Here is a 27,382-nt window from a genome sequence, read left to right as displayed (position 1 = left end):
GCAAGGATAGTTTCAATCTTGACCAGATTTCTAGATCTTTTTTAACTTCTGACCAACATTTCTCATAGTTGTCTTTAAATAAGTTCAAATTTTTGGAAGACAAGTTAACCCCTAGGTATTTCACTTTTTTAACAGTATTTAAGTCTGTTTCCTTCTGAAACCCATCTGTTTCAGAAGATGTCAAATTCTTCCCTAGTACCTTAGTTTTTTGTTTATTCAACTTAAATCCCGCCACCCGACCAAATTCTTGAATCAATTCTAAAACTCTTTTTGTACTAGATTCTGGCTCCTGTAGTGTTAAAACCAGGTCATCTGCAAAAGCTTTCAGTTTGTATTGTTTCGCTCCGACCCGTATTCCTTGTACCTGCCGATCCTTCCTAATCATATTCAGCAACACCTCCAGGACCGAGATGAATAATAAAGGGGATAGGGGGCACCCCTGTCGTGTTCCTTTTTCAATATGAAACTCTTCTGTCACCACATTGTTCACTATCAACTTAGCTTTTTGTTCTGAATAAATTGCTTCTATTCCATTTTCAAACCCCCGTCCCACTCCCATCCCTTCCAAGTTTTTCTTCATAAACTTCCAAGAAATATTATCAAAGGCCTTCTCTGCATCAATGAATATTAACACTGCTTTGGTGTTAATATTTGTTTGCAAAAGTTCCAAAATATCAATAATGTTCCTGGTATTGTCAAACAGATGCCTGCCTGGAAGAAAGCCTGCTTGGTCCTTATGAATTACTTCATTTAGTACTTTTTTAAATCTATTTGCCAAAATGTCTGCAAATATTTTGTAATCCACGTTTAGGAGTGAGATGGGACGGTAGTTCTTAAGTTGAGTCTTTTCAGTTTCCACTTTGGGTATCAGTGTGATGAATGCTTCTTTCCACGTTTCTGGTGCCCTCCCTCCCCCCATAATCTGGTTGCAAACCTCCATTAATGGTTGTATCAGGTAGTCTTTTAACGTCCTATAATACTTGGAGGTAAGTCCATCAGGGCCTGGAGATTTGCCTAGCTGCATGTTCTGAATGGCCTCCTCAATTTCCTGTTGTGTTATTTTGTGATTCAAGATTGATCTCTTCTCCTGAGATAGTTCTGGTAAACCATTGTCTTTCAAAAATTGGTCTATCTCAATCGCTTCCTCAGGCCCTTGGGTATATAATTTTTAAAAGTATTTCTGGAAACACTTTCTAATTTCTCCCGGTTTCTGAATGTTTTTCCCTTCAACTTCTAGGTTGGTAACATAATTTAATTTTTGTCTCTTTTTCAACTGCCAAGCTAGCAGTTTTCCACATTTGTTCGCGGATTCAAAAGATCTTTGTTTCATTTGTTTGATTTTCCATTCCACTTCTTGGTTTATCAGTTTCGTATATTGTGACTGGTGGAATTTAATTTCTCTTAAAGTCTCTTTTGATTTTGGATTCAATCTTAACTTTTTCTCTCCATCTCTTATCTTCTCTAGTATCTTATCCTTTCTTCCATTCCAGAGTTTTTTCTTGATCGTATTCTGTTGTATCAGAAACCCTCTCATAACGGCTTTACTTGCGTCCCAGATTGTTCTTTTTTCCACCGAAGTGTTCAAGTTGATTTCAAAATAGTCCTTTAAAGCTTTTTGGGCCTTCTTTACAATCTCTTGATCTCTTAACAAATTGTCATTCATTTTCCATCTGAAGGAATCGGCTGGGGTGAGTCTCACTTCCATTTTCAAAGCGTTATGGTCGGAGCAGGTCTTTGGGCAGATTTCCACTCTTATAGTCTTAGGTGCCAGCCCTCTAGTTGTCCAAATTTGGTCGATTCTTGTCCATGACAGGTGGGCCTCAGAGAAAAAAGTTCCTTCTTTACCTAAGGGGTTTCTCATCCTCCATATATCAATCAAGTCCATATTGTCAGTTAATTCAAAAAAAGTTTTTGGTAGTCTGCCATCCTTGGTCAAATTCTGGTTTTGTGACTTATCCATGTAAGTGGAGACCACCCCATTCATGTCTCCCATCATAATGATATTAGAGTAATCCAGATAATCCAGTAATGTCTCATGTAGCTTCTTGTAAAATTCTGATTTCCCCTCATTTGGTGCGTAAATTCCTAATATCAAAACTTTTTCTCCTTGGGTTTGTATTTCAATTGCCAGGATTCTTCCTTGTTCATCTTTAAACAAAAATTTCGGTGATAGGTTCTCCTTTGCGTAGATTACCACGCCTCTCTTTTTAACTCTGTCTGATGAGATAAATTCTTGGCCTAGTCTTTTGTTAATTAACACTTTCCTATGGAGCCTAGTCACATGAGTTTCTTGCAGACAAATTATGTCCAGATGTTCTTTTTTCAAAATATGGAAAATCCTTTTGCGTTTTTCCGGGGAATTTGCGCCATTAATGTTCCAACTATACAGCTGCAGAGACATCCTGTATCAATCTGTTGTTGCTCTTTATGGGGTGTCCTCTTTTTTGTCCAAGTCCGAGGGGGAAGGTGTTGGTTCTATTCCAGGCTATGGTGGAGGCCAAGGGACTGCTGTTCCCTTCTGTAAGTCCTCTCCGTGGTCGTGCAGGAACTTCTGGTTATCCTCTTTTGTTTTGATTCTAACCTTCTTTCCTTTGTAGTTAAATGATAAACCTTGTGGAAACTCCCACCTGTAGGGTATCCCGTTGCTTCTCAAAAGTCTAGCCAGATCAGTATATATAGATCTGAGATCCAATAATTGTTTTGGTATATCCTTGTAAATCTCTGCTTTTCTGTCCTGGATCTCAAGTGATTTGTTAAAATGAAGGTCAAGTATTTTGTCTCTCTCCTGTTTGGACCTCAGAATAATCAGACAATCTCTGGGCCTGTCCTTCTTTGCTGCTCTTCCCAGTCTAAACGCAGTTGTTATTTTAAAGTCTTTGTCTTCCTCTATACCCCAGAACCTAGAAAATTCTGCTGTCAGATAGCCGGTCAGATCTTCTTTCTCAAGCTCTGGGATAAAGCGTAGTCTTAAATTATTTTCCCGGTTTCTCAATTCCACCATAGACAGGTAGGCCTGCTGGTCACTAATGTGCTTATGTAGTGGCCTTACCTCTCCTTTCAATTCGTCCACTTTCTGATTCGCTTGATCAGCTTTTTCATTTGCTGCCTCAGCCAATTTCCGATTCTCGGCAGTGGCGTCTTTTAAATTCCCAATTGCTTGTGAATGTTGTGCCACTTGTTCAGATAGTTTTGTAATAGAGGATGTGGCTAAGTCAATTTTTGCTGTTTGGTCATCAACCTTCTTATTTAAAATCGCAAATTGTTGTAACATTTCATCTAGAAGGGTACCAGATCCCCCTGCAGCCATATCCTCTGTTGTTGGCTGTTCAGCTTCCTTTAATAGGGCTGTTGTTGGGAGTTCAACTCCCTTTAATACAGCAGGGACTGACGATCTGCGAGACTGAGAAGTCAAAGTTGTTTGCACAAGTTGGCCTTTCCCTACTTTTGCTTTTGCAGATCTTGTTTTCGGAGGGCCACTCATTCCACACCTGTCTATGAGTCAAGGTCAAATTGTCAAATGTTCCATGAGAAAGACAGTCTCAATGTAGATAACAAAACAGCAGAGAGTCAAAACAAAGTTAGTTCCCAGGAGTTTGTAAATCCCAGACTCCACTAGAGGGAGTGTTGTCACAGTTCATGAAAGAAGGAGAAAGATTTAGTCGCCATTAAAGTTCCTACAGCTGAATAACTTAACAATAGTCCTTAAAATTTTTTCCACTTGCAGAACCCTTCCAAAGTTGCCACAAAAGTCACATCCAAAGGTGCAAGATACAGTTACTTGATTGTATCTTCCAGTAATGCCTCTATGTATCTATTTCAGCTTTATATATTGTATCCGCAAAGACAGCTCTTTTCCCTTCTGCCAGCCCGAGGTTGGGTTTTAAAGTTTTTAGAGTCCGCAAAAGGAGAAGGTCCCCAGTTCACATCAAAGCAATAACATAGAGAAGAAAAAAAAACTTGCCTTTCTTTTCAATTGCCAGTTCTGCCAGACGCATGATACTTCCGATTTTATAATCCCTTTCCACTGCTCCCAGCTTGTCAGTTCCTTTGCCTTTGATCTTTAAGCCTTGCCGGAAGACGGACTTCCTTTTTTTTCGTCTCCCGCTTTCAGCCAAATTCACAATTTGTAGTTCCAAATAGAGTAATTCTTACTCACGAGTAGATGATTTAGAGTCCAAATTTTAAGGAAGAAAGGTCAGCGCTCATCAGCAGCAGCCGCGCGGCTTCGCTCCCGCAGAAAGAGCGATGAACTCACAGCACCGCTTCCCCTCCGCGCTTCCGGAGCCCCTTACGGGGTCCCTTCTTCGTTTTGGGGGTCGCTCCAGGTGCCCGCCGAGTCCCACGGCCACGAGCTCACTCTGCCCGTGGTTTTTCTTAGTGGATCGTCGCTGTGCCGTAGCGAACGATCCTTTCCTGCGGAGCCCCTCTTCAGAGACTGAAGAGGACCGCCATTGCTTGTTTCGCGCCGCCTCCGGAAGTCCCGTTCCAATTAATTTATATAAAAGGTATTGTAATAAGGTGTTGAAATTAGTTATGACAGAGGCATTAATAAAGAAGAAAGATGTGATTGGGCAGAAGTCACCCATTTTGAGTACTTACTTGCCAGAATAGCATACTTTAAATTTTGATTTGTATGTTTTTCTAAAGAAGCAAATTTCTGTGGCGGGAGAGGTACATCAGAGAAACAGAGGGGGGAGGTTTAGAGCTCTTCTTATGTTCTTAAATAAATGGTTATATATCTAGCATAACTCATTAGCCAAGAGAGGCTTCTTGCAGATGAAGGAGTTCCAGTGTGTTTGTAGAGTTGCCATAGAAAGGGACTATGATATGGGCAAACCCCCATTATTTACTCTGTGGCTATTAATCTATGACTGGAGGAATAATTTAAGTGATTTGTTGCCTTGCTCTTTTCAGGTGTGATTTCTTACACAGAATATCTGTTTCTATTATGTATCTTAACAAGTAAGTGTTCAAAGTAAAATTTATATCCTATATTTGTACATTTCATTCCATTTGATGCTCATTAAAATAAGTCAATATTTTTGTGGAAGGGGAAAACTCATAATTTGCAATTTGTTCTTATCTGCCCATGATGAAACATTACTGGAATAATTCAGTACAAAAGTACAAAAGACAACTTAAATCACTGTCCTGGAAGCAGTACTGAACATGTTCTTTTCCATATTCATTCTTTTGATAAATAAGTCTGTTACTATTTCAATCAGTTACCACAGTAGAAGTGAAACAGGATCTTCTATTGGCAGGAGGCAATACCAAAATAAGTTTCAACGTCTTCCTTTCAATCCCAGTTGAAGGGCTGGTTCCAGTACATACGTGATACAGTCTTCCATGTGACTGTCCCATTTCAACTTAGAATACATGTGTGGCATTTTTTGTTTGAAAGATTCCCACTCCTCAAACGGATGCAATACACCCGCTATCTAAATGAATGGGGTGCTGCTGTCAAAAACTCATTAGTGAACTGCTTTCTAAAATTGCATGTTACCGTGGAGGTTCCTAGGAATTATGTGAAGACCTAAGATTCCACCTCCTCTGCACAACAGCCGAGGGTCCTGTCATGAAATAGTGCTGCAAGAACTGATAAAAAACACCAAGTTGGTACGTGGTCTTTATGATTTGAGCAAGGGTTTCCAGAATGTGACCCATAGACCACAAGTGGTCCATGAACTTCATTTAGCTGATCTGCAGTGGCAAATCTACAAAGTGACATAGCTTACATGTGTGTGAAGACTTTCAATACTTTTCAAGTGGTTGGGATGGGGTGTTGGTTTCAGATTACAGTGGTACCTTGGGTTACATACGCTTCAGGTAACATACACTTCAGGTTACAGACTCTGCTAACCCAGAAATAGTACCTCGGGTTAAGAACTTTGCTTCAGGATGAGAACAGAAATTGTGCTCCGGCAGCGGGAGGCCCCATTAGCTAAAGTGGTGCTTCAGGTTAAGAACAGTTTCAGGTTAAGAACGGACCTCCGGAACGAATTAAGTACTTAACCCGAAGTACCACTGTACATGGCCTTGTTGCCATGCTGACTGGAACTGGCCCACAGCTATGGGTCAAAGTAGAAACCAAATATTATGTATGTTTAAACACAAAATTGTCACAGTCGTGTAGTATATGTCTGATTTTAGGCAGTCTGATTTTAACAGCAGAAGTGAGGTCAACTGAACCCGGTCTGCAGCCCATCACCCCAGGTGTATCCTTTTAAATTGCTTTACTCTGTTACACCTTTCCCCTCTTTTTTTTTCCTTTGGCAGAGCCACATGCTGGTTTTCGAATAGCTTTCAACATGTTTGATACAGATGGAAATGAGATGGTGGACAAAAAAGAGTTTTTGGTGGTGCGTATGTTATACATTGCCCTTTTACCAGCTTCTTAAGGGTGTGTTTGTTGTATTTATGTATGTCGTAGCAAAAAACTTTTAAGTAAAAGTTGTGAAATTGTAAATCGGAGGGAAATCCCTCTGATTCAAGAGTCAGCAACTAGATTGTCCGAACAGGCCTTTGTATCCCACCCTCAAAGCATGTACACTCTACAACAATTTGTTTCCCAGTTACTCATTGTGACTTTTCCCAGGTGGATACTCCAGCTACAGTATGTGGCCCCACTATGAAAAGGTGGCACTAAGGAACCATGTGGGTAGTTACCTAGCAACCATGTTCATGGTACACTCTTGTGGTTGTGGTGATAAAGCAAACAGCACATGCTTCACGGAGGAGGTGAAGTGTTTGGCGGAGAGAGTTGGGAAATGTGGGTGAAAAGAGAAACACTTGAGACTGAAAAACAAGCAAGAAGGTAAAAAGAGAGAAATGAAAATGAGAAATTTCTCCTGTTTTTAACAGATTGGATAACATGGTGGGTACCACCTAGTTAAGCTACAATCCGTGGTAACAGTTTAGAGATGTGGCAGTTTGTAGATGGAAAGAAGGGGTTGTTGATCATTACATGCATGGGTATTATAATATCAGTCATTAAGGGAGAAATGACACTGTGCTGTTGTTTCATGAGTTGGTTATGCAGTAGCAATATGATGACAACAAATGAAAACTTTTTTAAAAAATCTCCATGGCAGGTTTGGGTAATCTTTGACCCTCCAGATGTTGTTAGAACTCTCATCCTGTCCATTGCCCATGCTTGCTGAGGCTGGTGGGAGGTTGTAGTTCAGCAACATATGGCACACTACAGATTCCCTACACCTGTTCTATGGTATAAGCCTTGTGAATTGTGACCAACCTTTCAGAGCAAGAACCACACTACCATCTGTGTTAGAAAATACTTTACTAAAAAAATAATAATAGTAAAGTATGAATGGGCAAAAATCCTTAACATCTATTCTAAAGAAAAACTGAGTGTTTAATATGCCCTCAAGCTGCTATTTTAACATTCATCTGTAATACTAAGAGTTACTGAAAGGCCAGCAGACTCTTAAGTGAGTTCTCATGTAAATAAAACCAGTCTAATTAAGGCAATGGTGCTGCCCTTTATTAGGTCCCATTGCATAAAGAACATGAAACGTGACAAGGAAGAGCTTATAACACCCAGTTTTTCCTGTATACAACACCACACCAAAAATTATCCAAACCAAGTCATCAAACGCTTTACAGACTTTTTTTTATTTAAAAAATCCTGTTTGCTTATGTCATAGGTTTGAGGTCAGAGAACAGAGGGATTTTGTTCCCTTGATACAAGAGATGTTGTTTTGTCCTTTCTGCTTTCAACAGGCAATCCCATTATTTTGTTTCAGACAATGTTCCTATGAAAAGTGCTCTCAGATTAATTCATGTTCACTGTCGTACTCTTTGGTATCCTGTAGCACTTCTTCTGCACAAAAGGTTCATTTCCAGAAGATCAAATGAGCCTTATTGATGAGTGCAACAAGATCTTCCTCCCCGTATCTGGTGTAGAGGAAATCAAAGCATGAATTGGAGGGTTTAAAAAAGATCTTTCTGCTTTTTCAATTACCAACACTCTCCTTACCATTTCATGATGGATTGACCTTATTTTTTAGTTTACGCCAATCTGAGGTATTTCAAATGTTCAAAAAGAATATATTGTATAGTCTCCTGGGACTGTGCTACTTCAGAATGCAGATGGGGTTTTGCATGTTTGAAGGCTTCCCACATTCTCTGTGCTTGGAAAACTAATATGCCAGGAAGAAGTCTAGGCTAGATCCTTCTCCCTAAGGTAATAGCTTTCTATATGTGGGAAATTTTTGATGAAGGGAACAATCAAACATGAAACCTCATCCTGCATTCTAAAGTTGTAAAATTCCAAGGGGAGCAATATTCTTTTTCTGAGCATTTGAATTGGCTCTGTGGCTCATTATCTCTTCATGGAGTCACAATTTGCAATGGAGGCTTGGATTGGATTGGATTGGACCGGTGAACCATGCTTTGGTGGGCACATTCAGGTAGCTTTATTATTGGAGATAGGTGCCTATCAGTCCAAGTATGTAAGGAGCTATAGATCATGTTAGTCTAGTTGCCTGCTGATAACAAAATCCACTGCAGAACTTTCAGCTCTGTTTCTGACTACTTAAATTGTATCTGTTGCTCAATCTCTCCATTGGTTTTTATGGTGTCTTTCCTACATTCACAATTGCACAGATAGCACACAGCGAGAGTAGGATAAGTTTGTGTCAATTGGGACATACATCACAGCATTGCACTTGCTTCTATCTAGAGATGAAGGTGGGACTCAGGACGAGAAAATGTGTATTAAAAACTCCATTATGTTTGTTAAAAATAAGTTTAAATATTAAGGGTACAATCCAACAAAAGTTAGTTGCAGATAAGCCTCACTGCATATAACTTTTGTTAGATAGTGCCTTGAGGCATTAGTGTGTGATGGCTTTATGTCTGTAAAGACAGAGGAACGACTGTAGGGAGTACAATTGGCTTTTTTTGCAGCTGCAAGACATATTCAGAAAGAAAAATGAAAAGAAAGACAGAAGAGGAGATGAAGAGAAACGTGCTATGTTGGTAAGTATTGATGAAAGAAACCTGTGGACTTTCTGGTTTTCTTCACATGATTATTGGTGCTCTATTATCTCAGATACTGCACAGAGAATGTTAAGTTTACAGTAATAATCAGAAGTACATATCTACAATGCACTTTATGTGGCCTGTCCTTGAGGTGCAAAATGTGGCTAGTGCAAAATGTGGCTGCTCAGCTGCTCCTGGGGCAGGCTATCACCTGCTCCTGAAATAATTCTACAGACTGGCAATTAGTGATGGAGCTGTTTTCAAGGTGCTGGTACCTTGGAAAGCTCTATACAGCTTGTGACACGGATACTTAAAATATCATCTCATCCCTTACACACCCAACTGATCACTGTACCCTGCAGAAAAGGACAGCCTGCAGATACCATCTTATCAGGAGGTCCATTCCACATCATGTCAGAAGCAGGCCTTTAGTGTAGCGGTACCTATCTCTGGAACTCCGTTCCATTACATTTCAGACAAGTGCCACTGTTGTTTTCTTTTCGGCACCTGTTGAAGACTTTTAACAAGTAGAGGTTTTAAAAATCCCCATCAGTCTGTGAATTTATTTGAAATTGTTATTATATATGTAATTGTTTCGTATATGGTTTTCATTTTATTGTGAAATTGCTTCAAGATGCTTCATAGGCAGCAATTCATAAGGGGGGGGGGGATAAGGTGCTTGAAGAGGAGGCAAAAATGATGTCTTCCCTTGTTCTGGTTTGTTATTTCTAGAGCAGCTGCAGAACCAGCCAAAAAGTGGTTCCTACAGAAAACTGGGCTTACTACAGCAATGCTTCTGCCCTGTTGGAATCCTGGTTTCTGTTGGAATTCTGTTGTGGGTGGAACTCTGTTCAGTCGTTCATTTTTCATAATCCTATTGCTGTGGTGACAATAGCTTGTTTTGATGACCTGCTTTTTAAAAATCTTAAGAACATTTTAATTTTAAAAATATTGTTGAACTTGTTTAATTTTAAACAAAGACTTATCTTTAAGTAAAACTGTATTTCATAACAAGTACAATGGAAGTTGTTATGCCCTAACCTACTGTTATCTTTTCTTTTTATCCTGGCTTCATTTTGAAATGCAACTCTTCATTTCACTCTTCTTTACTATATCAGCATCTCCAGCTTTATGGATACCACAGTTCTACTAATGCTGTATGTACTCTAAATGTATTATACTTCTGAAGTATTAAATCTATGTGAAAGCAGCATTCACTACAAGAAATGATGCACAGCGTTAAATTAAAACCAAAATGTTCAGAGTTGATAAGAAACTGTTTTAAGGTTGCCTGGGGGGAAGCCTTAGGTAAGAGGAGAGGATGCAGCTGTGACTTTTTACCAGCACCCTCACCAAGAGGACTCCAGTTTTACTCTATAGCTGATTTGGAAGGAGGATCAATGAAGGGGTTGGTGGAGGAAGCTGGTAGAAGGTGTAACAGTTATTTGTTATTTCACTGCTGCAGAACTTTTAGAGGGGTGGGCAGGATCTTTCATTTGTAAGCTGAGTCAGTTTTATACTGAAGAAATACTTGGCCATTTTTTTATATAGCATATAGGCAAAGTAGAAGCACGAGGGATCACTGCCTCAATAGGTTCTTCATTTTTCAAATCCCCGGTAGATCAGACTCTCTGACTGTTCACCAAATGCAAGCTTTAATCCTCACACTAGATAATAGATTTTCCTGTTTTTGTTGAGCTCACCATACCATTTAGGGTAGATGAGGTTATTTTGATAGGATTTTAGTACTAGGGGCAGGAGTCAACTAATGGAAGCCCTGTGCAAGGGCTTCTGCAACAGGGATTTTCCCTTTCCTCCCTTTTACATTCCCTGAAATTGGTTCTGGAGGGGTTGGGAGCCCTTTAGCAGCAGCATGCAGGGAAAAGGAGGAACCGTTCTGCCTGACAAGTTTGATTAAGTTACAAGAAAAAATACAGGAACTTGCTTCTGTCCTCCCCCCGCCCCCCTTTTCTTTCATATTGTGAGTTACTTCTCTGGTGCATGGCCTGGTGTATGTATTTCGCATGCACTGCATGTGCCTCATGACTGGCTGAACTGAAAATGTCACAGCTGATGACTTTAGTATAATCTTTTATGGAGATGAAGCATGTATAATGTAAAAATACTAACATCCTTGGTATTGAATACAGCAGATAACATCAAGTATCAAGCTAGTTAGCTAGTATTTTTACAGTATATGCACACATGCACACACATACATTTCCTCTCACAGAATTATTCCTGGATTGGACTTTTCAAGCAAATACATTTTAGGAATGGTATCCCAGAATTGGATACCGTTGTTTCACTGTTCAGACAATATAATATATTTGCCTGAGAATCCCATGATAAGGATTATGGCAATGAGTATTTGTCTCGCAATTACCTCCATTGGTCCATGAGTTCTAGGCACTGGCCTGAGAAGTTTTTCTTTTGTCCAGTCACTTATTCAGCCCCAAGTTGAAATGGAAAGATACTGTACTACCATTTTGTTGTGAAGCCTTCCTTGACTCTGCTAAACAGATTTTATTTGAAAAAAGTGCATTGATCACAACTATAGGTCACAACTATAGAACTATTTATGTCATGGATAAGACTTATTGTGAAGGTTCTCATCTGTAGAATTTTAGGTTTAACATGTAAATGATGCAAAATTAAATATGTGCATGCTTATGAAGCAATCCACATACCATTGAAGCTAATGAGAAAGGTATTTGCATGTACTATATAAATTAAGATTGGCAATCACAGCTACATGAATATATATATTAATTTTGTTTCTAATGTATTGATGCAGACTTCAAAACTCTTTTCTCTACTGCTGGAATTAGCCATGAAGTTAAATGCAGTGTAACTTGGTAAAGCTAAAGCTAAAGAATACTATTTTAAAAAAACAAAAACAAAAATTATTGTGACACTTTAAAGGCTAACAGATTTATTCACAAAGTTCACAAAGTTTTTAACCATAATTTGTTACTCTTAAAGTGCCACAACGATCTTGGTTGTTTTTGCTGCCATAGACTAACATGGCTGCTCCTCTAGAAACCTCCCCCCCCCCAGTCTTTCTTCACACTTGTTTATTCCCTGAAATCCAAGTTTGAAAAATGATTAATATCTAGGTTTAGCTGCCAGCACATGGCTGCATAGATGGATGTCCAGGGTCCTGTCACTCCTGGGTTCACAAGATTCTCAACTTTTGAGATTCATTCAATATCTTCCCCTCAACCCCTAAAAGAAGAATCTTGGTTCTGCCATCTCTGCTGCAGCACCTGAAAGATTTGGAAGAGAAGAAGAGAGCTCAAGATAGTTTTGTGGAAAGTGCTTACACTTTCATTTGCCACTTTGGCATTACCTAAAAGTTGTATGAGTGCAGTGACAAATGGTTTTTCCTGTCTCAGCATATGAATGATGCCTCTGAGCATTGAGTCAGTATTAAGAGCACTTCCCCTTGTACCCAAATCTGTGATACCAGTCAACATGGAAGGAGTGAGACATTAGAGGATCTGATATTCGCTCCCACATATTAAATGCATTGACAGCCTGCTACATTCATCTGCTTATCCCTTGAACCAAAGGCCATCAGGGAACTGCTCAGCATCCTTTTGTAGTTGAGGGACGCATAACCCCCTTCCTCTGTAGTCAACATAACTCTTCCTCAGGACACCCTCCGTCAGGCATAGCACAACTGCTACTATCTGCCAAGGACGTTCATTATTGGGTGTGGGATGGACGCAACAATTTGGATGTGGCTTCCCAACCATTTCTGCATTCTGCTGCTTACATATATACTACGCTACAGGGTGATTCATAATAAAGTATACAGTTTCAATGCACTATAAAAAAAAGAATGTAATATATCTTATGTTACCTGTAACAGAATTGTAGGGGAATGTTTCAAGTTTGGTTTTTTTATAAACTGTCACAGATGTTCTATGTGTGCACCCTTTGTCACATGACACACATCGAACCGGTAATCCATTGCTGCCCAAACACGACTCACCCTACATTTTGATTTTCCCAGGCTTCGTTGAATGGCGGTGCAAACACTATCAACGATTTCTTCCGATATACACAGTCATCCAGGACTTCTAAGTTTGCACAAATAGACCGTAGTTTCAAAAAAATATATGCCAATCATAGATACATTTTCTGCTTGGAGGTTTTTTCCTGAATCTCAGAAAATGCCATCGCACAACAGTTACAGATAATGTTTTGCTCAAATCAAGAACACAAAAAGGCCTTCTGCACTGTACACATAGCCATTTTGCCTGACTAGTCACATGACACGTGCGTTATCACCTATGTCACTTCCCTCAGTAGCAGAACACAAACTTTATGAGTACATCTACCTCACGGTTCACAGTTGTGGTCCGTGTTGTCACCTGTTACTGTCTTACAGCATCTAGAAACTCTATACTTCATTATGAATCACCCTGTATATTTAATGTAAATGGTCTTAGGTACAAACATCAGCAGCATAATCACAAGTCACCTTGAACTGCTTCACTGTTTCTACTTCTGAATTTTGCTATGGAATCTGACAGAACCACTACAAGAAAACAGAATATTACGCTAAATAGATTGTATGACCAAGCAGCTCTTGGGTTCTGGTGAGCCCCTACTTCCCAACAGAGGATAGTTTTTACTGGCAAGTTCAGATTGCACCACTGTAATGTGTCCTGTAGTTCATTCCATCAGTATCGCTGGTGTCACAGGAACCTGTTGCCCATCGAGCAACCATAGGCAGCAGGAAATCAGGCTTAAGTAGATGTCAACACCTGGTGCTGTGTGCTTCTAAGAGCTGCCTCCATGGACTCGCAGGACAGTCTCCAGTGAGACCTATCTTCACCGTCACCTGAGCAATCCTACTCAAGACAGGAAATCCCAGAAAAAGGTGGATTTTACAGTAATGTCATCCATCAGTATCTCCCACTGACAGCTGTCTCCATGGAGGTGATACACACCTGCTGTTGAAGTAACCCAGCTAAAGTGAGGGATTTCCCACCTTGAAATATTCATATTGTAGCAGCTGCTGAGAACTATCTCCATGGAGACGGCTCTCAAAGGGACCCAACAGCAAACACAGAGACATGCAAGGAATGTGAGTACAGGCAAAGTGTAGGATGGAAAATCTTCCCTTCTACCCTGATCCTTCTGCCTACTGTGAATTATTTCACTTCCTTGTTTATAGTATGTGTTTCTCACCTTTCTAGATACGCTACCCCATCTTGTCACTATAACATTTAAGGATGCTGCATTTATGGGTATAAGCCACATCCATTCACATCAGGGGAAGACTGAGGTGTGATTGATAGTGTTTTCAAATGACAGCTATGATGGCCCTTGGAAGAAAAAAAAGATACCAAATCTTTAATGGCGTGGTTTCCTACTGCATGTCCTCTGCATTTTGAACCATAGGAAAGGAGGATGAAAGAGATGCTGTAGTACAGCACCATGGCCAATACCCTCACCTGAATATAACGAGAAACATTTTTTAGAAACCAACCAAACCACAAGCACAAAATCGTTTTGTATAGAGAAAGACCCCTTCATTAACTACTTAAAGATGGTCAGGACTGGCAGCTGTGATAGCAGCAAACATGGACTCCCACCCACCCACCCCACACACATCTTGTTGTTATCTCATGAAGGATCTATGAGCTGAGTACTGGACTTGTCTTGGAAATACCTGGTTTTTTGTTTCAGTTCTCTGTCTACCACACTCCATCCTCTTCAGCCTCTCAAAACATAACTGTGTCCAGGATTTCAGCACAAATCTTCATGCAATATTGCTGGCAAGTTTGGAGTCCCAGCACTACTTTTCTAAAGCACACGTGTTTGGAATTTTAGTTCAAATTGATGGTACTTATTTCTGACTATACTTATGGATCAGAATGTCAGCTGAATAATTTTGGTACTTTTCAGAAGGATGACATAGTATACAAACATGCACATTGTAAGCTTCACTCTGTGTCATCTGACATGTCACTACAGAAAACCCAACATGAGAACATTATTTCTTCACATATAATTAAAGATAGCTTTCTTGCCTGAAGAAAAATATCTAAAGTAGCTAGAAATATTTATATGATATATAGAGAGGGTGTTCTTTTTATCTTTTCATATATGTTGGCTACTGATCAAAACTCCGAGCATAATCCAGCCAAATTAAATGTCACTAAATTCTTCTGATTTCAGTAGGAGATAGTTAAGCGTGTGCTTAAGTATTTCCCATTGAAATAAATAGAACTTAAAATTCTTAATTGGGTGGGATCTTCCCCATACTTCTTTTTAATCTAGTAAGAGTAATACTTCACAAACTTGCTCCAATTAAGAGAGAGTTCATAGGCTCCAATTAGGAGAAAGTTCAGTGAGACAAATTAGTCATGACTGAAATCCCATTTACTTCAATGGAGAACCATGACTAACTTTTTCTGGAATGGACCCACATTTCCCCCCTAAAATAGAATGAAAAAAGTCTAAGTTTCTATTGGCACATGAAGAAGAAGAAAACTTATCACATGAGAATCATTCTTTTTTAAAATGTGTACAAAACTATGTTTTGATCCCATGTGCAAAGCTATATCGTAATATTTTTTAAAGATGGCAATATCAACCTAATAAGATTACATCATCATGAATAAGAAAGTGATTATCAGGGACTCTGCTGCTTTTAAAAGGGCAATGTATTATGCGTTATACAGTATTTTTCTTTGTGTAGGAAAAATGGAGAAGGTGATCACATAGAGCTTTCTCTTTTTGAAGATTAGTTAGCAAAGATGTAAAAGTGTATAAGCTGCTCTTGATTTTTATTACTTTATTACCCCTTCCCACCAAACCTATGCATCTTGAAAATTTTGCAGGTGCTAAAAACAGAAGGAGAGGACCTGGTTCCAAGAAGCTATTGGGATACTCTGAGACGTAGCACAAGCCAGGCACTCTTTTCGGACCTTGCAGAGGTATAACAAAACCTCTGTATGGTCCATGAGCTGTTCTTCAGTTTTCTTTTTCTTTTGCATATTCCATTTTATTGTGTATATTCTAAATATTTTAAACTTTTTAATTACCCCTCCTTGCTTTAGGGTTGTTGTTTTTGTTTTTCCCATGGTTTTTGTTTGGTATTTACATTTGTTATATTTGTTGCATAAGAAAAACATGCATTTGACACATACTTTAAACTGCCATATTTCTTGTTTACTAACAGTGAAATAATTGGTTTTATTTCATTCTTGGAATATTGGATATCTTTTTATTTTAATGTATTATATTGTATTTTGAAAAGATACTTCACAGTTTGCCTATCTTAAGAACTAGTCTTTTACATTTGAAAGGTATAGATAGGTTCAATGCTTTCCATTTAATGAACCATCTGATGATAAACATTTATGTTTCATAAAAGCATAAGTAGGCACAGTGGCGTAGCGTGGGTTGTCAGCACCCGGGCAAGGCAAGTAATTTGTGCCCCCTAATCCGTGGATTTGCGCCCCCTAACCCGTGGATTTGCGCCCCCTAACCCCCAGATGTTGCGCCCGGTGCGGCCGGCACCCCCCTGCACCCCCCACGCTACGCCACTGAGTAGGCAACCTTTCTCTATTGAAGGGTACATTCCCTTGGAATAAATCTGTCAGAGACACATGCTGGTTGTATATGGGGCCAGAAACAAAAGTGTTATAAATTAGCTAACTTAGAATGCTGCTCCTTACATAGCAAAAGTGGGATGAAATTATAAAAACCCAGGAAAAATACAGAGGAAACCAACTGGAAGCAGAAAACACTGTAAGGATGGAATGGGATAGCATCATAAAAAATTGAGGGACAACATAAAATGCAACTGGGAGCTGCTTGTTGGCTACCTGTGGATTAAAGGAACAGCTCTGACTGGTAACAACCATTGTAATTTGGAATAGCTTCCATTTAGGATTATTTGGGCACAGCTAATTTTAGTAGATATGAAGTTGGGAATAGGCATGGGCAATTGTTCATACTGTTGCATGAGGGGTTGTGCCTGCCAAGATTCCATTTTCTACATTATCTATTGAAGGCACAGAATCCCCACTGCAAGTTGAAAATTCATCTGACATTAGCTCTGTGTCTTACTTGCTGATGGGTTTAAGCCCCGTTTGGTGCAGACCTCCCAGCTAGACGAAAGGCAATTTTCATATTTATGTGAGACTGACAAGGAAGACATTTGAGGAAGAGGAGACATTTAGACTTCTTTCAATGAAAGAAATGAATGCATTAATAAACACTGACTTGAGGCTATGGGAATTGAAGAGGAAAAGCATTTTATTTGGGAAGTCAGAATTAAAGGGTTTCATACAGTATGTGCATAGACCCTGACAGAGTACTGCTGCCTAGAATAAAGAATTTTCTGGTCTTTGTATATCCACCCTAGGATATAGTTCATACACAACAAATTATCCTCCATGTTAAGCCCTTTTATAATCATTTTTTCTTTCTCATCCACTAATTCATATAATTATTTTCATGTAGATATAGGTGGTTTACTTGTAAAGTATTGAGTATAATGATGAATACCATATATAAAATTCATAGAAATTGTAATTGTTTTACCATGTAAGCAATTCCCTTGGTCACCTGGGATGACCTAGAGAATACAAGTCCTGGGGTGCATCTGTCATGTGCTTGTAAATTGAATTTGCACCATTTCAGGACCAACTGTACTCAGAGGGTTTGGAAGCTATTGATATAATGGTCACCTGTCAGTGTCATCTGTATGAATCAAGTGTAGCCTTGCTGCAAGGTCTTTGGGAGCTGATTATTTGAGCTGGTACTGTAGGTCAAGCTTGCATTTTCAGAAGGGCAGTATTTTGATAAATAAGCAATAAAAAATAGATGCAACGGTTAATAATGCTGTCCAGAAATAGAAAAGAAAATACACAATCCTTCATACTGCTTAAATATATCTGGTTTGTGTACTAGATGAATCTGAAAGTCAGCTAGTCAGTTCTCATATTGAGGACCTGCTACTCGTATTAGATTACAATTTCAGAAGCTGTAGGTTAAAAATATCTCAATGTGTGAATATGTATTCTTAACTATAGAACTGTTTCTTATAATTCCACTCTTCCTCTGTTCAGACTTGAGGTTTTTCCTCATAGGAAGTAGAATCTTTGACATTTTTTGCATGAACAGATTTTTGCATAGAAATGACATCACTGTCAAAAAATCAAAACAAACAAAAAACCACAGGCTCCTGAGGTAGGCCTGCCTTATTATTTTCTCCAACAAAATATTCCCTTCACTTTTTTGACATTAACAAAGCTATGGATGAGAAATACGTCTGCAATGATGGTTGCCTTTCCATCATCATAATCATTTTTAAAATGTGCCAACTTATTTTTACTATATTATTTCACTATTCTGATTAATTTCACCCAGGTCCCTGGTTTTATTTAACACATTTGATCATACCATATCACTTTTTAAGTTTGGTAGGCTAAAATGTAATGTAAAATATTGTGTGGGGAAGTATGACCTGACTAACATTACTAACTGATCTTTCAAATAGTTTTAATATGTATTTGATGCATGGATGCATTTAATCTTGAAGCAATCCTTTTTAAACAAAGTGCACTGATAAAATTCTGTGGATTTTATTTTTGTTACTAAAGCTATTGCAACACTAAGCAATTAATATACTTAATATGTTTTTAAGCGCGCAGATGACATCACTGGTGTACTATCCGATACTACACTGCTGATACACTTTTTTGGTAAGAAAGGAAAGGCTGAGCTTAACTTTGAAGATTTTTATAGGTGAGCCTTACTTTTAATACTTTTCATATGTACAAATCCTGTTTTATATGTCATATTAGAAATCATACATGCCAATAATATTGTCTGTATCCTTAAATATTTTTAGAAGGTACTTTCTGGTTTTTTTAAAAAAAACTTTGGAGTCTATGGCTTCCATAGCCTAGAACCTGACAAGAGCCCCCAAAGGCCTATCTTATCCAGCATCGTATTTTCAAAGTGACTAGCCAGATGCCTATAGGGCAACTAAAAACAACTTTTTGTTACCTTTATAGTTTTCTGCATAGCATTCTGTAGTACTTAGAAATACATTAGTACCCCATTTAGAAGATCAAAATATGAAAATATGATGTATCTTATATCTTATTTTCTGTAGTGAATATGAATCAGTTCTGCAGCCACTGGTAAATCCTGATTTTTTGGCTTATATCTATTTTGTATTTTTTGGTCTGAATGATCCAGTAGTTCCATTGCATTAGAGCCTTTGTTTATGCACTGAATTCCATGTTGAGAATTATCTTTACTGGATCTCTATAGAGCTTTGCAATTGGTCACAAATTTTATACATAGATGACAGGTGAGAAGCCACCTTTACAGATAATCAGTCTCCATCTGTACTTCTGTGCCTTTTAGAAATAGTGTAACTTTCTGAACTTAAAAGGAACAGCACCTCTTTGCCTCTCTGACATTGAAATCTGTGGTACAGTAGTGAGAACCTGTCCCACACCCACCCACAGCCACAGCCAGTAAGACTATTAGTCAGGAATTACATGAGTTGTAGTCTAGAGGGCTACAGGTTCCCCACCTCAATTGTAGAGAAATATGTTTCTTCTACTTTCCCCATAATTACTCCAATGTGCTATAAGGTCTGATAGGGGAAATTCTTCTTGTAAAAGGGCTTCACTATTGGCTTTAGTAACATGGACAGCTCTGTAAATGCTTCTTTGTTGTCCTGCCTGTTCACACAGCAGCTCCATGTGCACTTGCAGAGCTGTGGATTAGCTCTGATGAGAGTTGCATTGTGTTTATTTTCCTTGGCTTAAACCCTTTGCACATTTAGGTAGCTTAAAACACACTGAAACCAGTGTGAGTTAAGCTGCAATCCCATATACTTACCTAATAGTAAGACCTTTTTAAAATAATGGGTCTGCATTTTAAATAGACATGTATAGAGTGCAATACTAAACCATGTAACTTTGGTAGCTTGCAGCCCTTGGCATTAAAATATCTTTCTATTGTCATTGCATCACATTTTAGCCCCACAAATTTCACCTCTATATATTTCACAATATTTTTGTGTGCGCAGAAATGATCTGCCAATGATAAATTTCCTTTACTAGGTCAAACCAAGAAGTCCATCAGCTGTTAATGAAAATGCAAGTTTATTAATTTTGCATGAGTTGGAATGTTTGAAATATTAGGGGGCGGGGTTTTACATATGGAGTTATAAGATTTATTAAATCAATACCTCTTATAATTCAGGTTTATGGATAATCTCCAAACTGAAGTTCTTGAAATAGAATTTCTTTCATACTCTAATGGAATGACTACCATCAGTGAGGAAGACTTTGCTCATATACTTTTAAGATATACAAATGTGGAAAATACATCAAGCTATCTGGAAAACGTACGCAGCAGCATGCCAGAAGAGCAAGTAAGCTTTCAGCAAAGACCGAAACATCTGTGTGTGTGCGCGCGCGCACACACACACACAAAATCATAGCCTGATTGAAAACACAGTTACCTGAAAATGTCAATCACTTCCAGTTACATGTGCTGAAATATGATACCTGCTATTGAGCAGGTGGGATTTGTGGGAAGGAAGGGTGGGTTGGAATAGGCCAAATAGTTCTGGAGAACGAAAAATGGGCAAGTCCTGTTAACCACTTAGGTTTCATTCATTTTCAGTGAGTTTTTGGACATGGACATTCTGGGTTCATTTTGCATCTGAATGGTGCCTGGGCACATAGGCAGGAATGAGTAATACTTTACACAACACCTTTCACTGGCTTTTGATATTATCTCAGAATGGCTAATTATAACAGAATTCTTCTATATTCTATTTGTAGTCCAGTTCTTTGAGTGCCATTGCTCATGTAAACCATACATCAACAGCTACACACAAGAGGGAGGTATCGGCAGTTTCAGGGGAACCCTAAGGAGTAAACCCTTAAAACAGCCCAATGAGGATTAAGCATGCACAGTGCCCAGGGAATGCTGACTGACTGAGAGGGAAATAAACTGAAAACCAGATGGAAAGGAGAATGGAAATGAGTAACTGAAAGATAAATACAAAGCAAGATGCACAGAGATATAAAAATGGTAGGAAGACTAATTTCCTTGTCTGGACAGGTCATTTCCTGGTTCATATAGATACAGATCCTCCAACTGTCCCTATTTCCCAGGGACAGTCCCAGATTTGCAGAAGCTATCCTGGTTTCTGATTTGATCCCGGAATGTCCTATTTTTCCTTGGTACATCCCTATTTTCATTGGAGAAATGTTGGAGAGTATGCAGTTATGCAACCCCCAAGTCAATGAGATAAGAAACTATACAACCTTGAGAAGACTTCTGAAGGCAGCCCTGTATAGGGAAGTTTTTAATCTTTAATGTTTTATTATTTATTATTATATATAAAATGTTGGAAACCATCCAAAATGAATGGGTCAACATCTCTATTTTCATTGGACTAATGTTTGAGGGTATGTAGATAAGTCCCCAAATGATGAAAGTTACAGCTTCTGATAGAATTTAGTGGAAAAATCAAAGATTTTAATGTAGTTGGGACTGTAGACCACTGTGTCCCAATACAGTGGTACCTCGCAAGACGAATGCCTCGCAAGACAAAAAACTCGCTAGACAAAAGGGTTTTTGGTTTTTTGAGTTGCTTCGCAAGACGATTTTCCCTATGGGCTTGCTTCGCAAGACAGAAACGTCTTGCAAGTTTGTTTCCTTTTTCTTAACACCGTTAATACAGTTGCGACTTGACTTCGAGGAGCAACTCATAAAATGCAGTGTGGTAGCCTTTTTTGAGGTTTTTAAAGACTTTGGTGATTTTTGAAGCTTTTCCAAAACTTTCCCGACACCGTGCTTCGCAAGACGAAAAAAATCGCAAGACGACAAAACTCGCGGAACAAATTAATTTCGTGTTGCGAGGCACCACTGTATGAGAAAAAAGCACACACACCCAATGAGAACTGATCATGGTAACAGGCACAGAATTCTGACTGGTCTGGGACAGAAAACCAGAGGGAATGGGATGGAGTGGCTGAACCATGAAAAGAAAAACAACATTTTTTGAAGTGCCCCACTCGTTTCTACCAAAAGTAAACTATTGAGTGTGAGTCTTTATGTAGCCAGAACAGCCCCATCTACAAAGTACAAAGGGATGCTTGAAGCAGGTTACAGATGTACTAGGTTAGAATGCGGCAATGCATTATGCATTGAGTTGCCTTTGCTAGTGCAAAATTCAGTAGCCAGATAGCTGTCTTTGGTAAAACAGTTTTAGCATGGGGCTTCTCAGTAGTGACTCCCCATTTCTGGAATGCTTTCCCTAGGATATACACCTGGGGACATCATTGTTTGCTTTTAGGCAAAAAGCTAAAACATTTCTGTTTAACCAGGACTTTGACTGTTACTTGGAAAGGTCACGAGTTAGGGCTTTGGTGTTTGTAGTGCTCACCTTTTAGTGGGATGGGTAGAATTTGTCATAAATATTATTGAATGAGCGTGTTTAGGTTGTTGGGTTTTTTAATTTGCAAAAGATTATGTTCAACATAATCTATCCTAAATGACATATTATTTAGTTGTGATAGAATGCCACAAAGTCCCATGTGCAGTTTTGCCATCTTTAGGGTATACACTCTTTTAACAAGTTTAATCTAGTTCTTCAGTCTCCTTAACACAGGATCATTTGTAGAAGGCCAGTGTGGAGTGAGTGGTTCTTAGAAGTGACTAAACAGAGGATTTCAAAGAACTTGGGCAGTTGCAAAAGCAAATAACCTTGCTAGCTAAACTGTTTGTTAGGAAACAAAGGTGTTGTCTGGAGTAAATTTAAGCAACAAAGAGACATAGTGGCAGCTAAATGCATCAGTGCAAACCAATAGGGTTGATGTTGCAGGGACTCTTTCAAGCATGGAGTGCTTTGGATATAATTCGCTTTTATTTGTTTACAGAAAGATCAGGTTTAACTGTTTTAGATCTACTTGTAAACAGTTCAGCTTATTTTCAAATGATCACACTTTTCAACTCTTGACATTTTAGTTTGAGGGGCTTAAAAAAGAGCAAGTAAGCATCATTTAGCAGTTAGTGGTAGTTAAAAGGAGGGGGGAAACACCCAAAGTGCTTCGGTATCATGACACAGATAAGGCACTCAACAAATATACTTAAAGCACAGTACTAAAAAGAAACAATGAATGTGCTACAATAATAGTGGTATAAACAAGCATTAAAAATATAAATACTTGTTAAAGAATAAAATGGGTCATGTACCCCCACCCCCACCTAAAAAAAAGACCAAATATTCAGAGTTAGGGAAATGGGAGAAAGAATTAGAGAGCAAAGAAACCTAACTGCATGTTTTGAATTCTGGACATATCTGTATCATATGCACATAAATCAAAGTCATGGATTGCTTATCAAACTAAAATTTAACCATCAGTTGTCCACAGATCAAACAAACTATGACTTGTTTCTCCAAAATTTGGTTTAGTTTCCAGCCGCTCTTACCATGTCCCTTTGTAGCTTAGTGAGTGTCCGGGATGGAGTGGGCAAACAAACCATGGTTTTTATTTTATATATTTCTATACAAACAAATTGTGTATACTACATGATAGTAACAAAACGTCTAAGTAGTTTGGTTAAGGAAGGATACTAGGTTCATACATAATGCCAAGCCATAGGCAAAATAAACCAGAGTGAGTAAGCCAACAATAAGAGATGGCTTCAGATCCTGGCTTGTTGACAGTAAAACAACACTCAACTCCCAACTTCCCACTTGACTAGAAAGCACACAAAGTACTTCCCAGCCGTGCAGGAAGCTCCCACAGCCAATTGCTCCCTCCTCCCATCACCACACCATGCCACAAATGGTGTTTCCCAGTAAGTGGGGAACAGGTATTACCAATAAAGCTTCTGTCCGTTTGGCCACATGGGAGAGGCCTGACTCCTCCTGAGAGAGGCATTATTTCTCTACTAGTACAATTTGGCTTGTGGCAGCAGGATTGCAACTTTGTGAGGGAAGGGAGCTATGAGAGGTATAGAACTATCTTCATTGTATGCTGACTCCATTATCAGCTGCAAAACTGCTGCCAAACAATTAAAGAATGCTGCTGCTGATTCTGATTCTGTAGTACTAATGTCAATATTCTTTTATTCATAGGGCATTACATTTGATGAATTCAGATCATTTTTCCAGTTTTTGAATAATCTAGAAGACTTCGCAATTGCAATGCAGATGTATAATTTTGCAAACCGTTCCATAGGAAAAGGTAAAAATATTTAATGTCAATAGTTAATACTTTTTTAATATTAAAACAAAAGAAATCCGTTTTGTTTAATATTTGTGTGGGCATCAAGTATTGTGCTTTTTCTGCCTGTTCAACCTCTCCAAAATTCTTTAAATATGTATGTACTGCATGGCAGTTATCCATGTTTGAATCTTATGAGACATAAAATGCCTCTCGTGTATCTAAGAGTTTTCTTGCCATTTAATAAATATATGCAAGTGTGGTAGGGAAGACTCATCTATGAACCATTTATATACTTTTTTTTAGTAGGTATATGCTTGTAAAGCCATAGTAGCAGTAAAGCAGCAGCTCCACAGGAGTTAAGCTGCATGCTTCCACCTATGGTCAAACTGTATATTTGTGAATAAATTCAAATAATACAAGACACTATAAGCCTCCAGCAAACCACCTCAAACCACACGAATGAAAATATACATGTATATTAGATGTATTCTGTACTCCACAGTTATCATTTGCATTAGCAGTTGCTTTTTTTCAAGAGATCAGCTGTGCAACTAAGCTATAATAAGGGGCCACTTAGAACACAGTGCTCTTGACAAATATATATATTTAATGGAGAATGAGTTTTTTTCAGTAATAAGTAATGGTAATCACTGTGTTGCATGACGATTTTGGTTAGCTGCTAAATTTCCTTGTTTCCGTAGATGAATTCAAGCGTGCAGTATATGTAGCTACAGGTTTGAAGCTTTCAATGCATTTAGTGAGCACTGTCTTCAAGATCTTTGATGTAGACAAAGATGATCAGCTGAGCTACAAAGAATTTATTGGTATTATGAAAGACCGATTGCAACGAGGGTTCAAGGTAAGAACATGGATTATCTCTTAATCACAAAAACTTATGAATGAGATATAAGCAGTCCATAAATTATTAAATTTTTGCTGTTTCCAAAACTATTTGAAATATAGCCATTTTTTCATAGATATCTGTTCTACTCTTCAACTTGAAAGCGTTTCAAGATCTTCATCACATAGATGTGTATTTTATTATTATTTAAGGATGTGCCAAAATTCATAGTGTATGTTGCGATAAACAGTAACATTAGTCTGACTTTGAAATGAAACTCATGATTAATCTATGGTTATTATTGAAGTTAAAACTACCTCCGTATATGTTTAGTTTACTAACCCTTAATTTACAGAACTGGGATTTGTTTGTTTTTTCTATAGCCAAGTCTACAGACACATTCTGATCCAGCTTGATGTTGATCAAGTAGGTCCCCAGTTAATCATCTAGAAGGTTCAGTCTCGTCATTGCAATTTATAGACTGGGAAATTGATGTCTAAAAGCTTTTGATAGCCTGTAGTTTTAGAAGTTTAATCTGTACTCCTGACTGCCCCCTAGAGGCAATAAATTAACTAAATAGTAGTCAGCAGAAATGAATTTTGTCACAATGTATTTTTAAGTAATTCTGTAAATAATGTGTAATTATGCATTTAATTTCACATTTTAAATTAGGCTTAGTCTTCTACCAAAAATACAGTAATCAGATTGCATTTATTTATAAGCCTGAAATACATGTACAATATAAATATTTTCGGTTAATGATTATAAGTAGGAATGAGCTGCTGCCGACTTGCTCAGCCCATAAACGATTGTGCTGGACTATTCAAACAGTTGAAAAAGCTCCCTTCTCTAACGAAAAAATGTCTTGAAGAGGAAATACCAGGTGGCGGAGGGCATGGAACACAGCAGCGCTTCGCCTCAGTGGCAAATATTATGATCCTCAGCCAACTGGAATGCCCTTCTCCAGTGTATGGGTGTGTGTTTTCCCCATTAGGACATGGGAACTGCCAGGGAAGCATGAGGAACATATGAGGTGGGGTGCTAGCTATTTTGTGCTCTGCCAAGCTCAAAGGGCGACTCAAAATCAGGATTAAAGCAAGTGGGCTGAAATACTCATACAACCCCAGTTTTGATTTCTTACATCATATCTGATCTATGAGGCCTTTAAAGAAGGAAGAATGATTTTTTTACATCTTCTCTAGTAATTTGAATTGCCAACTATGTAACACCTTGCCTTCAAAATGTGGTGACAAAATTTATTTCATTGCTTGTGCTCTGAATGTTGTTTTTTAAAAGTGCCACGGTAGTGTGGAGTTGCTGATTGTCCTTGTTATTAGTGTTGGGTTAAAATGTGTTGTTAGCCAATCTTCTTTTAGCATTCCCTATATACACTGTTTATAATTCTGAATATTATGTCTCCTTTGCAAATGTATTAAGGGATTTTATAATTGTTTTCTAACCTGAACTTTACAAATTTCTGCTCTGAGATCTGGTATGTTTAACTGCCACCCTGTGGACAGTGACTGTATTGCCAAAATTTGTAGTGATGTTTGTAATTTCACACAAGCTGTATGAAAGTAGAGTATGGAGGCTGTTTTCATAATACCTTATTTAAGATGTAGATTCAAGATCTTTGCTTCAAACATGCATTTTTTTCTCTTCTTTACCAAGAACTTTAAGAAAAAACACTCTCTATTTTAGCATCTTTGAAATTAATAGTTATTCCTATATTGTGGTACCATACTTAATTGTATCACAGGTGCATGAATATTTTAGCCTAAAATTATTTTTGCTGAGTTTTCTATGCTATGACTAATGAGTACAATTCCTTTATAATTTTCATGCCATCATCTCCTAACGCTCACCTTTGGCTGCCTTCACATGATGCTTGCACATGCACACTTCTTTGTCTTCTTCTCAGGGCTACAAAACCCTACAAAAATACACCACTTTCAAATCCTGTGTGAAGAAGGAACTCAATAGCAGATGAACTATGGTATGTCTATGATGCACTGTTTCTAAAACTTTTGGTTAAAGTTTTATCACTGTACTTAGCTGACCTTTCATTTGACAACTGAGAATCAAAATAACTGATCAGAAAGTGAACTCTATATAATTTTGTTCAGTTCATTCAGAATCAAAATTTCAATTTCTTCTCCATTTTCCTCGGGGAACTTGTGCATAAACTTGTTTGTTCTAGGAAAATCCATGTCCAAGTCTTTTGGCTTGAGTCTGGAGGCTTATGACCCAGGACTCCTGTATTACCTATTTTTGTTAGCATATATCA

The 27,382-nt window shown here is 38.3% G+C and overlaps 1 protein-coding gene and 1 long non-coding RNA gene across 3 annotated transcripts in view; both read left to right on the top strand.

The window, feature by feature from the left end:
• MICU3 (mitochondrial calcium uptake family member 3) overlaps positions 1-27,091 on the top strand; it is a 45,363-nt gene extending 18,272 nt beyond the window's left edge. For both annotated transcript variants that reach the window (XM_081208931.1, XM_081208932.1), the window contains exons 5-14: positions 4,915-4,962; positions 6,280-6,362; positions 8,932-9,003; positions 10,125-10,163; positions 15,870-15,965; positions 18,686-18,786; positions 20,266-20,437; positions 24,164-24,272; positions 24,956-25,113; positions 27,017-27,091. In XM_081208931.1, coding sequence (XP_081065057.1) covers positions 4,915-4,962; positions 6,280-6,362; positions 8,932-9,003; positions 10,125-10,163; positions 15,870-15,965; positions 18,686-18,786; positions 20,266-20,437; positions 24,164-24,272; positions 24,956-25,113; positions 27,017-27,085 — 947 coding nt within the window. In that variant the 3' untranslated portion in view covers positions 27,086-27,091. The remainder of the gene's footprint in view (positions 1-4,914; positions 4,963-6,279; positions 6,363-8,931; positions 9,004-10,124; positions 10,164-15,869; positions 15,966-18,685; positions 18,787-20,265; positions 20,438-24,163; positions 24,273-24,955; positions 25,114-27,016) is intronic.
• Positions 10,173-11,919, top strand: LOC308595226. The gene is made up of 2 exons (XR_014011940.1): positions 10,173-10,453; positions 10,493-11,919. It is a non-coding gene; the product is annotated as an uncharacterized lncRNA (long non-coding RNA).
• Positions 27,092-27,382: the final 291 nt, after the last annotated feature.

The sequence above is a fragment of the Podarcis bocagei genome (genome assembly GCF_964188305.1).
Source record: "Podarcis bocagei genome assembly, chromosome: 9".
Taxonomy (NCBI): domain Eukaryota; kingdom Metazoa; phylum Chordata; class Lepidosauria; order Squamata; family Lacertidae; genus Podarcis; species Podarcis bocagei.
Note: the sequence above shows the minus strand (reverse complement) of the source record. Positions and strands in the feature narration are given on the sequence as shown.